The 13826-nt window shown below is 41.5% G+C and overlaps 1 protein-coding gene across 2 annotated transcripts; it reads right to left on the reverse strand.

Moving 5' to 3' along the window:
• Positions 1-1150: 1150 nt before the first annotated feature.
• On the reverse strand, positions 1151-12550 carry AK3 (adenylate kinase 3). 2 transcript variants are annotated; one of them, XM_033003737.2, is made up of 5 exons: positions 12283-12550; positions 7925-8044; positions 4813-4985; positions 2475-2593; positions 1151-1504 (listed from the first exon to the last, which is right to left on the reverse strand). In XM_033003737.2, exons 1-5 carry the CDS (start codon positions 12428-12430, stop codon positions 1381-1383), a joined length of 684 nt encoding a protein of 227 aa, XP_032859628.1. In that variant the 5' UTR covers positions 12431-12550; the 3' UTR covers positions 1151-1380. The 2 variants fall into 2 exon arrangements, with proteins under 2 accessions (XP_032859628.1, XP_032859629.1); XM_033003738.2 differs by lacking the exon at positions 1151-1504 and adding an exon at positions 1647-1747 and having other exon boundaries at positions 12283-12477.
• Positions 12551-13826: the final 1276 nt, after the last annotated feature.

Here is a 13826-nt window from a genome sequence, read left to right on the forward strand (position 1 = left end):
TCTTAAAGAAAGTGCATCTCTAAAATCACTGAGTCTATAGCCTCCATTAGACACTTCTGAAGGTGAAGATAGAAGTGGTCATCCTTTTGGCAAGCCTTCTTTAAAATGTAAGGAAAGCTGCTTGCAGTGATAGAATTTGTAAAGTTTTCCCATTACTCTACAATGATCATCTTTAGTCTAATGTGTCTCAGCATCAATACTGCTAAAGCTAGATGTACAAATGTAGTCTGAGGTACGTCAGCAGTTGGTTACAGTCACTGCATTAGTAGGACACAGCTGCTTCAGACATTGCCTAGACAGAATTGTTTGTTCCTCAAGTTTTGCTGATTCTTCCTGAAACTCTCAATCTGTTGAGCATAAAAAAGGGCTAGTAGAGTTCACTGAAAAACAGCACTGTCTGCATTACCTGGACTATAAAACATGTGGTCTGTGGAGGTTTTTAACTCCAGTTATCTAGTGAATAAATAAATACAAGAGCTGGTCAGAGACATTAATTAGTAGTATGAACCCATGAAAACCAGTCCAATTGCTACAATCAAACTTGCCATAATAATATGACAAAGTTAATAACTTGACCACTGGAAGTCCTGGCACTGACATCAATGAGCAGTAGTTTTTTTCAAAGATAGCAGAAAAGACACATTTACTAGTCAAGCTCATCTAGCTACAGGTTTACCAAATTACACTTAATCTGTTCAGTATCTGCTGTCTTTTTACTAATAAAGTCTTAGACAGCTGCACAAAGACAGAGGCTTTACTGAATGTGTTACATGTCATTGAAACTTGCTTTCTCATGCCTGCAAGGTAGCTGTTCTGAGGGCAGAAATATAAACATTTAAGTCCAACAAAATCAAATAGCATCTCTGCAAGCAAAGCTAAAAATCTGACTGTCATTTTCATGAGTTCAGTCTCTACGTATGCACCATTTGTAGAATGGTGGTCATGGTTTGCCATAGCTTCTAGCTGGCCTCAACTACTCACACATTCAAGAAACATGATTTTACGCCCTTATCATTGCTTCACACTACATTTCATGAGTCAGTAAATCAATGTGCTTTGTAATTAAGCTGTATTCTGAAATGTGTTTCCTTCACCAGTCAATATGTGCAAACATAAGTATTTTCTGAATAAGAGACACAAAAGTAGCTTCTTTTGTTAAAGTCAGTTACTATATTATAAAAATTAGGTATATTTAATATAAAAAAAATACAGCATTGAAGTGAAAACCACAGGCAACAAAGTTTTATCATAATGTAAGTTAAGGACAACATTAGACTAATTATTGATCAGTCTGGTAGACTTCTTAGAGAAATCCTTGATTGCTGAATCTCATGTAACCAAGTGTGAACTATGACAGATGAGCAGAAGTTAGACCTATTTTCACCTTGGACTGGCAGCATCTTTCTGACTCACATCTGTCAACTTGGTTTGAAGGAAAGCATAGATATGTGGCCAGATCTTATTGGTTTCTGTTCCAGAGAAGGATTTCAATAACCCTTTTTCCCTAAGGAAGAAAAGGAAGAAAGCATTACAGAAGTCAAATTGCTTAACTGTTGCAAGATCTCTGCATCACTTTAAGATTGCCCTAGCAGCAGTGTGCAAATATGCATGTGATTTAACACCAAGAACAGCCATAACATTGGGAATGCAGGCAGGACTTTATTACTCTTCCTCAAACAGTGAGCTGTTGGCCACATCAATTCGTAAAACTGACAGCTGTCCACAAAGTACTTCTTAATAACAAACTCTGAAGGGTAAAAACAAGAAGCAGCAATGCAGTCACATAGCCCATGCTATACAGCAGTCACCCAACAAACCGTGACTAACACAAGTATTGTAAAGTTACACGTCAAAGATCAAAGAAGCAAGTGAACCAAGCACAGTCAAGTTATTCTAAATTAGTTCTAGTAGCTAGTTTTATCTGTAAATTATGTTATTATCAGTAATAATAGCTTAGCCTTATGTATTACTGTGGTGCTTTGAGGCATTTTCACTTCAGAATGCTGCCTTAGAACAGCCAATTTTAAATCCTCATTAACAGTTTTTCTATTTGTATGTCACTTCTTGACCCCTTGCTGTTGTTAGGAGGGCTTCTACTTATACATCCAGAACAGAAAACACTGGTAGATCTTCCAAAAAAAAAAAACAAACCAAACTGTCTCTGTTATCTTACTAACCAGAGCTACGCTGCTCAGAACAGTATTATAATGTATCAAATACTGCAGTGTGCTGTGTAAAGCTAAATATGGCTGCAGTGAAAGGCTCTTTTGCTACACAGGCTCCTGAAAAGATTTCATGCAATGGTGGAAAATATACTCATTGTTCTGGATTTATTTCTTACTGAGCTGATGGAAGATACACTCCTACTCATACCATGTTCACTGTTGCAATATTTCTGTAACTGAGGAGATCCGTTCTGCACTGTGCTAATGTGGAAGAAGCTTTTAGAATGTGGAATAGATTTTACTACTTACCGATAATATTCTAGAACAGGTTTTGTTTGTGCATCATAAGCCTGCAGCCTCTTGGTAACTGTCTCTGGCTTATCATCGTCACGCTGAACAAGTGGCTCTCCAGTAATATCATCAATGCCCTAATCATGGTTAAAAGCAAATACTAGTGTTTATTTCTTATTTCCATTTAAGTATGTTCCATGTAATTCTCTATTTAAATTATGATCAGTTTCCAGTTAGTCAAGGTGTAGATTTCTGCTTATAAAGAGAAAAGCTACTGCCCGTATCTTATCTGGAATATAAGATGTTGACTTTCCAGTAAAACAGTCCATCAGTTAAAAACATTTTCTCAGTATTGGCAATGAACATCAGGTCATAGTAATGACTAATTTGTCTGCTGGAACATGCACTGAATATGGGAAATATGTAGACAAAACCCTCATATATGAGGGAAAGCAGTATTGTTGGTAATATATTCCTGCATCCCACGAAACAAGCAAGAGACGAATCAAACCTTTATTTGACAGTACTGAAATGGGGAAAGGAGTTAATGGCCCTTTGATTTTAAGTAACAAAATGGAAGTTATCATACAACAACAGCTGTACAAAAAAATGCCATAAAAGCCAGCTGAAGTTTTTCCAGGATTCAGTAAAGAGGTAGGGACCTAATGTGACAGGTCCTGGGGTCCAGGGATGAAATACAACAGGTCCTACTTTACTGCACATTTCATCTCCAATTCACTGAAGTGCATTAAGTGATTACAGAGCTCATAAACCTTGAAACCACCAATGACTGAAGAAATTACTGACCACTGGCATATCTTACGAAGGGCTAGCCAGTGTCATAAAAGTTGGCTCCTACTTAGGTGCATTGAATCACTGTGCATCTGAATATGACCCACCACAGATATAAGGACTCTTTGCTCCTTCGTACATATTAATAAGTCCTCAAGAATTTTGATTTTCCCTAAAGACAAGTTTAATCTGACATTTAGAGTGGAAACATGAGTGATTTTGCAAGTACAAAGCCAATTAGACCACAGAAATGTTTTCCTTTCCTGCTTACATTCTGACAGTCAGTTTCAGAAAATCAATAACCATCAATATTCAGTAAGCTTCACTGTCTGTTAGTGAAGGTGTGAAGAAAATATGTTCCAGAACATCTGTATCATATTAGAGATGGATTTATACAGTCAAACTTAGCTTGTTTATATAATGCAATCATTTAAAACACTTAAGTGTTTCTATCACCTGTGCAGGCATTGTACCTACCAAATATTGAGCCTTCAGCCTTGCATTCACTCTAAAGCCATAATCTTTTGGTTCTGTTGAGTAAGTAAACATTTTGCAGGTCTATTAGATAACAGAGGCAACTGTATTTCATCTGTTAAGCTCCATTCCATATTCTCACTTAAATACTGCAATCTACTATGTTGTCATATGCCTTCTAATTAGTGGAAGGTAAAGTGGAGTGTTCCTAATAGCAAAGCTGCTGCAGCTGAGGCCCACTCTTTGGTGTGTCTGATAACTCTGTTGCAGCTTGCCTATGCTCTTCTGCAATTAAAAATAACCATGAGTTAAAACAGCACATTCTAAACAATACAAAGGCAGTGTTTCCAGTTGCTCACTTCCAGTGCTTACCTGCTGTTTCAGATGGCCTCTTTTCCTGCAACACTGAAATCCAAAAACTACAAGGCCTGCTATGCTTCTGATGTAACTTAATAGAGCTTCCAGGAGAAATGTGATGCCACAACAGGCAAGTTATTTAAAGATGAAATACAGTTTAAGATGAGTTGCACTAAAGCTAATCCAAGTTCCTCACAAATCTTAAGGTAACAATGAGCAATCATCATCTTCAAGTTCACTATTCCTCTTTAGGATATATAACCTCTTTGATCTGTTGAGAAGCTTGACTGGCAAGTTTCTACATCTGATTTTGTGATACGACAACTGTTCCCTTGAAAATATCCATCCTGGTTAAATATAAACACAGGAAAAGAATTAAGTGGATTCCTCTGACTCAGGTACGCTTGCTAGATACAAAGAATGAGTCCTCTGGAGAAAGGAAAACTGTATTTTGGACTGTACTGGCTGCAAACTTGCAGAACAGGCAAGTTCTTAAACATGCCCAACTCCTGTGCAAGTGTGCAAGACTCTGAATATTCCAGATCAGCCAACAGCTTTAACAAGAGCTTACAAAATACCATGGTTTTTCATCCTGCAGTGGACAAGCACACTGTCCATCAGCTTTAGCTTCTACCAGGTCACTAACATACCCTCAATGGCAGGGTGTTACCAGACAGTTCTGTGCTCCTAAGAGATAAAATGAGCCTTTTTCTTCTGGACTTGTATTACTTACCTGCACTTTGGGAGGACTGAATTCAAGATTGTAGACTCTGCCACTAGCAGGGTGGATCCAACGTGCTGTGAGACGACATTTTATGGTCTCAAATGGCACATCTAGGTCAATCACTGTGTCTATTTGACATTCTTTATCCAGGGCTTCTGCCTGAGCAACCGTTCTGGGGAAACCTTTTTAAAGAAAACAACTCCATATAAATCCAAAGGCAGAGTTATAGTGAGAATTACCTGGATTCAATCATTAGAGAAAATAATTGTCAGACAGGGGAAAAAAAAAAAAAAAAGCATCGTCATACTGTAAAGGTTGAAGAGACATTAGATTTTCCAAGTATTTTTCAGTCTGTCATGGTACTTTAACTTGTTAGATGCCTCCCAGCTTCCATTTCCTCATGTCAGTTCATCATCTTCCCCAAAGTGTAACTAACAAATGCAAAAAGACCCTGTACTCAGGTACTACATAGCACTACATTGAATATAAGCATTGTATACACATTTTGAACAATAAAAGCTACAGGCAGTTCACTCAGGTCTTGGACAACCTAGAAACGTTTGTGACAACTCTTGCTTCTATGGTTGTGAAAGTCTGGCTTAAGCAGGTAACCATTACAAACCTAAGCCAGATATATCTACCAGGGGCAGTCCAGGATTAATTTTACATAAAAAAGTAGGTTTAGAAAGAGTTTGGGAAAGTCTAGTGCATCAAACTATCCTCAGGGATGATGACTGTGAGAACACCCAGGCTGAACAGGAATCTGTCCACTTAAAAGACACTGCATTTTGCCCCATGAACTGTATGGCTCCAGTAGTGTGCCTTCAAAGGCACGTGTTACAACTAGAGAAATCTAGTGGAACTTAAGGAGGGGGGTTGGGAGAACAGAAAATAAGAAAACCAAGATCTCCACACAGAATTTAAAATTCAGAGTTAACCACAAGAACTTTAGCAGTCAAAGCTACTGCAGAACATGCACCACAGATTCACTGGAATAATACTTCTACCCACAAAGCTCTTGCAGAGTCTCATGTTCTTCAGTGGCTTGTAATTTTCATGATACTATACACGTAAGCTTCTCCATAAAGGCAAGTACTGATAGGGACAAACTTAAAAAACTCTTCTTTGCATAACATTGGCTGATGAGTCCATTGCCTGAGTAAAGAACCAGCCAAGAACTAGCATTACAGCAGAAAAAAAATAAAAGTTATCATCTCAAGGCTACTGTGTCTCATCTAACAGATTACAAAAGAAAAGAGTTGATTAACTCAGACCAAGATCTTGCTTGTGCATTAAGTCTGATGAACCTGGTTTGCAGCACAGTCATCAGCTGCCTTCATCCTGTTTCTCTCACATTCACATTATCTCATGGAAGTGCTTCAAAATGTTAAGAGCAGAGAGAGAGCCAGGACTCCCACACTGCTGTTCTTACTATTGACAAGCCACCACACATCTTAGTTATGCAGCTGGAAAATGAGTTTGCTTTGGGACTTAGTAATGAGAAAATTCCTCAACAAATTAAAATGCCTTTACAAAAGCATTTAATTGAAACTGAACCAGCATTTGCAGCATACGGTGTTTTCTCAATACAGAAAAAAAATAATCTACAAAATGTGATGAATTATGAATAGTCCAGGAACACAAAGTGACCTAATTATATAGCACATGAATCTAAGCAAATCATACCCACACACACGACTCAGATTGCTAGATCTGCTGAGTCTAGAAGCCACAAACCTGTCTTAAGGCAGTGGAAATGGGTATTTGGCTAAATAAGCATACAAGCAGCTCAACAACACTATTTAGTTTGACCCGTCTGACCTCAGCTGTTTGTTCTGAGTTGCAGCTATCAAACTAAAAACTTTCTGGTTAGCATATTTCAACAGAACAGTGTTGTTCGTACAGAGCCAATCATGCTAGAGCTATCCCTAGTGTAAATCACTGAGTCCCATTACAAATGCAGATGCAGACAAAATTTCTGCTCCAAAAGTTTAAAAGCATTAGCACTTTAACATGCAGCAGAAATTGATCTATTCTCTAACAGTCTCCACACCATCCTCCTGTTAAGAGCTGCCAGTGTGCCCAGATACACTGCCACGCATCCAGATCCACAAGGCTAGAACTGTGTGTACACAGGACTAAATAAATAAAAGATCTGCAGCTCTTTCCTTTATTGGTTAGGTTTCATTGTGCTGTTCGCTGTGCAAATTAAGCCTCTGACTTCACTAAGGAGGAACATAACTGACTAAAGCCACCAGAACAGATCACTGTACTAGAAGCAATTACAACATTGGACAGAGAGCACTGTGGATTTTTCACTCCCTCCAAATACTAGCAACAATTTTTTAGTTTTAGCTACTGAGACAGGCAGTGACTAGAATCTGAAAACACACACATCCAGCCTAGACACTATCTTTGTGCTGCACATCCAACTGTACTCCCCTGGGCTGGGATAACGAGCCATTCAGTTCATGAAGACAGTGGCAAATGCATTTTCTCTCTACCATGAATGGTGAAGCCATGAGCTTACACTGCAGAATTTCAGAACAATTCACTCTAGAGAATGGAACCAAAGAGCAAATGAAAGACCTTTCAGAGCACTTAAGGAGTGGCTTTGTTGGTGATTTATTACACACTGCGCTGCTGCAGTACTTGCCTTCCATACTTACTTTGTTGCTGCATCACATACCTACCTTTCTATTTAAATAATTCTTCAGCTCCATTCTTCAAAAGTGTTCCATTTCCCAAGGACTTTAACAAGAAAAGTCTTTAAAAAAATAAACTTCTCTATGCATATTATAAAGGGGAAATAAAGCATAAGAATTGTGAGAAATGCCGGCTTTGAAATTTTACTGGAGTGTTGAACTACCCTTTCCAACATGAATTAAACATTCCTATAACACTCTGAAGGCAGAATGTACCTGAAGCATTTTACAGCCAAAAAAACTGGGGCAGTCTAGCTGCTGAAGGCTTCACAACAAACTGGCAAGAAATACTGTCGAGTTACTAGAGCTCAAGGATGGCTACTGAAGTGTAGCTAACTGCAAGTGACCAAAGCATTCGAAGCTTTCCAGTGCAGATTTTCTCTCCATACATAGTGATATCCAACATATTAACTTACCATCCAACAGCCAGTTGTACCGATCGAGACCTTTGAGCTCATTCAGCATTAGTCGTGTCATGATGTCATCTGGAATAAGCTGCCCTTGATCAATGTAGGACCTGGCAAGGATTCCAACTTCTGCAAAAGTAAGAGGAGTCACACTATACTATTCTGACATCCAGCAAGTGAAAAAAAGCCCACAAGCCTGCACAAAATTTGTTCTAATCAGGACAGCGCAGAACAGTACAGTTGTAAACAAGAGAGACAGTATGCTTGCTGAAATTGAAAAACAGATGATCAGTTAGGATTTGATCATGCAAAAATGTATCAGATTCATTCTCTAGTTCCATGGATGGCAACAGGGCATTCAGCACATCTCTATCCTCACACCACCCGAGTCACTTTGCTCGTAAGTATTCAAAATACTAGGTTCTAAAAACAAAGATCAGGAGACACCATTAGGTAAAAGAGTCTTCCAAAGAAGAAATGTAAAGGATACAAGTTCATTAAGACATCAGACCTCAGATTTCCTGTCAAGAAAGTTATTTTCTCAGTTAAGTGGCTAGTTACTATTTTACGACTCCACTACGAAGAAGAATGCCTTTGGTATTTAAGAGAGCAGTATGCTGTAGGACACGCTTGCCAGATATGTATTTTTATGATTACTAGAGTTACAAGAGGAAGTTTATAGATGTTGTAAACTATTTATGGGAGCACGCAGACACTAGTATTTTCCCATGGAAATGACTAATCTTTAATACCAGTCATTTAGCCCACTGGCTTGCTAAAATGCCATCCACACATCACAGTTCAGGATATCACACCATGCTCCTACATGACAGGCAGTAGCATGCTATAGTTCACCCAAATCATGGGTATACCCAGGAAGAAATTATTTTTCCTGGGTTGCATCCTAGGCACAAAGTCTCAGTGGCCTTCGTTTATAAAACAGTTACCCAGTTATGTAAATCACCCAGAACAGCAGCTAGGTTGGTTTTATTGTAGATCTGCAGAAGCCTTTACTTGCAGCCAATTCAGATCTACTGACAGTAAACTAGGCAGAGGAGAAAATGGGATGGACTGGCACACCAACACATGATATAATCACTTTCAGCAGAAAGTAGTGAAGAATGCCAGTCCCATCACTTGATGCAATATTGGAAAGTGAAATAGTACAGAGGCCATTCTTTAGACAAGGCAACTGAAAAGCAATAGATGCCCTCAAGTAATGCAAACAGTAGCTTTGGCACTGGAAAAAAAAAAAAAAAAAGGTATCAAAGGGACAATTTCCCCTTATTGGTTGTACACATCTAAACTCAGTCTTTCGAAAGTTTTAATATCATTTAGAAATTGGCACTAAGCACCCTGGTCAGATTTCATATAATCCTCACAATGTGGAAAAGAGTCAGACTCTGACGCTTGACTCCTCCAGCACATCACAAACCAGAAAGACGGTGACAGTCTACCTGGGTACAGTGTCTGTGCTTTTCCCTACCTCCCCTCTTCGAGGTCAGCAAGTCATGCCTCATTTATTGTTCTAGTATACTTTGAACTATGTACCCTGCAAAAGTAGGCTGGGAGAAGGACTAAATTACATCTAGATAGTTCAATGTCTACTTGTTGCTTGAATCTGTTACAGATTTACACTGCATCATTGCTCTAGACACAATGATCTAAGAATATGCACTTCGCAAGGTTGATAAACTGTACTAACACACTTTGGAAAGACAGATGAGCTTTTGGGCCCAGAGAGGTTTAAATATGGCAAGCTCTAAGGACCTACTATTAGACCAGCAGAGCTGGAAACATACTGCCTCTATCTACAAATCTCAGGCCATTTAGAAGGTTACTATTACAGGGGAAAAAAAAAAAAAAAAAAAGGCACAACTGTACCCAAATAGTTAGATGTTAGGACAAAAAGTTTGTATACTAGAACATAGCTGCTTTTTTTTTTTTTTTTTTCTTCCCTGTTGTTGGGGGTGGGATTTTGTGAGGGTTTTTTGTCTTTATTTTGTTCTCTTTTTTTCCACCTTGGGTCTGAAACCACTATAGGCATGGCAATCTTTGAAATTAAAGGCAACACAAGTTTCTCTCCCATGTAGATGATACAGCTGTCCATGTTTCATGGTTTTGCAGAAGATTGTCACGTCCTGACTACATTACAGCAAACAAGCTCTAGCCATATGCAGACAACACGTTGCTTAGCACTAGAGAAGTGGTCATGGTCTCTCCACTCTCCAAAGCAGCAGAACATGGTAGTAAGTACAAATGGCTAAGGATGCCCATATGTTCAACAGGACTTTTCAACAAAGTCCATTTTCACAAGGCAACAAATGCTAAAAATGCCACCGTATAACTATTGCTAATTATATTTAATATTCCAGGTGTTCTATCTGCCCAACTTAGCCTAACACAGTTCTCAGAGAACTGGGAATTGCAGGACTCTTCTATTATAATCAAAACTCAAACTCTTTGCCTCAACTAAACTTGCCAAAGCTCACTGAGGTGCCCCTCAGTCCCTCTCCCTCCTTCAGTGTAGTACTTATTCCTGCTACTTCAGTATTCGTCTCAATCCTCCAGAGATCATTTCTGCAATGAGTGACTCACTTTCAGTAAAATTAAAACAGAGCTTCATCTGTGTTAATTAGTGAATGAAAAACTCTAGCAGATTCCTACAAGTTCTACACAAGCAAGTTCAGAGCAAACTTCATTATCTCTTACACCCCACACTGGCTTCTCTCCTCACATTTAGGGTTTTAACTTGTCTGCTACACTTTCATTTCATATATTGGTTCTCCTTCACATTCTTTCTTTCCACTTCAGTTTGATTCTGGTGCTCTTTAACGTTGCTTTCAAGACATACTGAAAAAGCACAAAACCCGAAGTATTTAGTAAATAACTTATTTCCTTCATCTTCTGGAATGCCTTCCTTTCTCACTAGGCCTTACTTACACTGAAAGTTCTTAACAGCAACAATTTTCTTAACAGCAACAATTTTGGTTTTGTTACCCTGTGTAAACAAAAACCTACACTTGCCCAACCAACAGACAGAAAAATCATGAATGTGATCAGATATGCCTGCACAGGTAGTGCTCCTAGCAAATGTTTAACTTGTAGATATCAACCGTAGTAAAGTCAGTCAACTAAGCCAAAGTCATTATTCTTACAGAGCAAACAGAATTTGTGTGAAAAGAGATGAAGAAAACAGATCACAGTTGATTTCACAATACAGATAATTTTCCACCTTCAAATGTGCTTATAAGCTTCCAAAACCAAGACGGCCAGTTACCTAACCATTATATTGCAGTGATTCAAGTGAATGTAGCCGTCTGCAGTTTCAAAGTGCTGGAAATAACAATACTCCCACTTCATCACATGCAATCTGAAAAGGTTCTTACAAGGTTTTTGACCCCACCTTGAAGAAAACCAGATGCAGAAGTCAGGAGGAGACCTTTCATCACTGCAAAAATCCACAGGAGAGAGGGGTTGTGGCATCTCAACAGAGAGCCAGAGATCAAGCTAGGACTACATAGTAAGTATAATTCACATCCTAACCTAACACAAACAACTCTGTATGCAAACACAGACCATGCTGAAACCTAAGCACGACACGAACTCGTTGGACAACAATAATAATCTCAAAAGCTCAAGGTAACTGGTTTTAAAATTCTGCTCGTTGTTTTTGAAAAGAGCTACTACTGTTACATCTGCCCGTTCAGCACAAGGCCTCCTACATTTGGAATAGCTGGTAATTCTAGGTGGGTCTACCTCTAGCCGTCTAACAGAGATCTGAAAAAGTCTGATCGCCCCAAACTCCTCCCTTTTGCCCCGTCTGTTAAAAACATGAACATTTTTCCCTTTCCAGATGTTTCAGCTAGAAGACTGTCAGAAACACCTGCAAAAAAAGGCTGGGTGCTTACCAAAAGCCCCAAGACGAGGAAACAGTTAGGTGGTACAAACCAAGGAAAACGGGATAAACCCCAAATATGCCCTGTCCGTGCTTGCAAGGAGGATGCCAAGTGACACCTTTAGAGGATCCTTGGCTGGAGCCCTGAGGCCCACTTCGGTGGCCTCTGGCCTCCAGGAAGAGCTGTGTGCAGGCGCCCAACCTCAGGGGGTGGGGGGTGAATGGACACACAGAGGTGGGGCTGGGGAGCTGAAAAAAACCCCTTCAAGAAGCCCGCAGGAGCTTCCCGAACGGGGAGCGGTGTGTGGGAGAAGGGGAAGGAGCGGGGCGGCGGAAGGACCGTCTGTTTGTGTGTCCCCCCCCACGCCCCGCGGCGGAGCGGGGCTGTGTCACGCCGGGCTGCGTGGGGCCGGTTCGCGCGCGTGTGCGTGGTGTCCCACTCTCCGCTGTGGCCCGTCCCCGTTCCCACCTGTCTCCTTCTGCATGTTGTCCCTCAGCAGGTCGCCGCTGGAGAGGTGCTTCACCCCGAAATGTTTGATAATCCGAGCGGAGACCGTGCCTTTCCCGGAACCCGGCGGCCCCATGATGACGGCGCGCAGCAGCGGCCGCACCACCATCCTCCTCCTCCTCCTCCTCTTCCCCCTCCCGCTGCCGCCGCCGGCGCCGCCGCTCCGCGCCGGGCGGAGCGCACCGCGCGGGGAGCGCCGCCTTCCCGGGGCGGGGCGGGGGGCGGCGTGGCCGGGCTTCCGTGGGAAAAACAGTGGCAGCTCTTATCGCTGTCAATCAGGGGCAGGAAGGAAAGGTCCTTTACGTAAAAGCCCTGGGGGCGGGCGGGGGGGGGTGGAGGCAACTGAAGCGGTCTCACTTCAGAAAGTAAAGCATCAAAAAGCATCCGGGCATCGCTGCCCTAACGGGGCCTGACCGACCTCCCCCCACGGCCCTCTGCCCACCGGCCCCATTTCGGCTGCCCCCGACAGCCCCTCGGTCCCTGACCCAGCTTGTTCCCCCTCTCGGTCCCGAACGATCGTGAGGCTTTCCCAGACCGGCGGGGGACACGGCGCGTTTGCTGGCTGTCACCTGGTGGGCGCTGGGGGTGTTGACACAACCCGCTGCCGTCGCTGCCCTGCTCAGGTGCCCTGAGGCCGTGGCTGTCGGGTCAGGGCGCTGACTCTGCTGTGCTCACCCACCCTGCTGCAGCAGCCCGGCTCCTGCCGCTCCCTAACAAAGAAACTCCGGCCCTAGGGTAGCAGGCAGCTACGATCCTAAAAAGCTGAGCCTGAGCTTTGTTTAAGACGCTTGTGTGCGAACTGCTGCAGGTTGCCCTTGTTCTGAGCCGTGCTCTTCCAAATGGCATCCAGAGGTCCCTTCCCACAGGTACGGTTCAGTGATTCTCAGCTGCAGCAGAACACGCTGCTTACAGCAGAAGAAAGGATTGTAGCACTCCATGAGCGTTCACGGTCATGCCCACAGCAGGAGGAGTGAGCCTTCCTGCTAAAGGTTCTGGAGATGCTGATGGATGTCAACCACTGTCAGCTAGAAGGGCCACAGTGAAAAAATGATCTCACAGAAAGCAGAGAGAAAGCCAATACATTAATGAAATTCAGCTATCCACTTTGAAACCTTGTTTAATTTCAATGGTTCTACAAGAGACTGGCAACAGCAACAAGAAAATGTTCAAATGTACATGTGGTATTTAACAACAGTATGAAAATGGAAATATAGCCCAAAAACTGACCAGTCAACAAAATAAATCACCTTAACAATCAAGTAGGGAGGCACTGGCTTAGCACAGAAACCTTAGTATGAGCATAAAACTTACTAGAAGCATAAATCTTACTACAGTGAGCAATGTGAACCTCCGTAACTGAAGCTAGTAATACCTTTATTCACAGTAGGACAGAAAGAGTGAAATATTCAGGGCTTTATGAATATTCACAGTGCAACATTTCAGTCTGCCAAAGCACCACAATCGTCAAGAAAATTTGGCAATGAAAAGCCTTTTAAATGTTAGAA

This window comes from Tyto alba, unplaced genomic scaffold, assembly GCF_018691265.1.
Source record: "Tyto alba isolate M040663 unplaced genomic scaffold, T.alba_DEE_v4.0 Super-Scaffold_42, whole genome shotgun sequence".
NCBI lineage: Eukaryota > Metazoa > Chordata > Aves > Strigiformes > Tytonidae > Tyto > Tyto alba.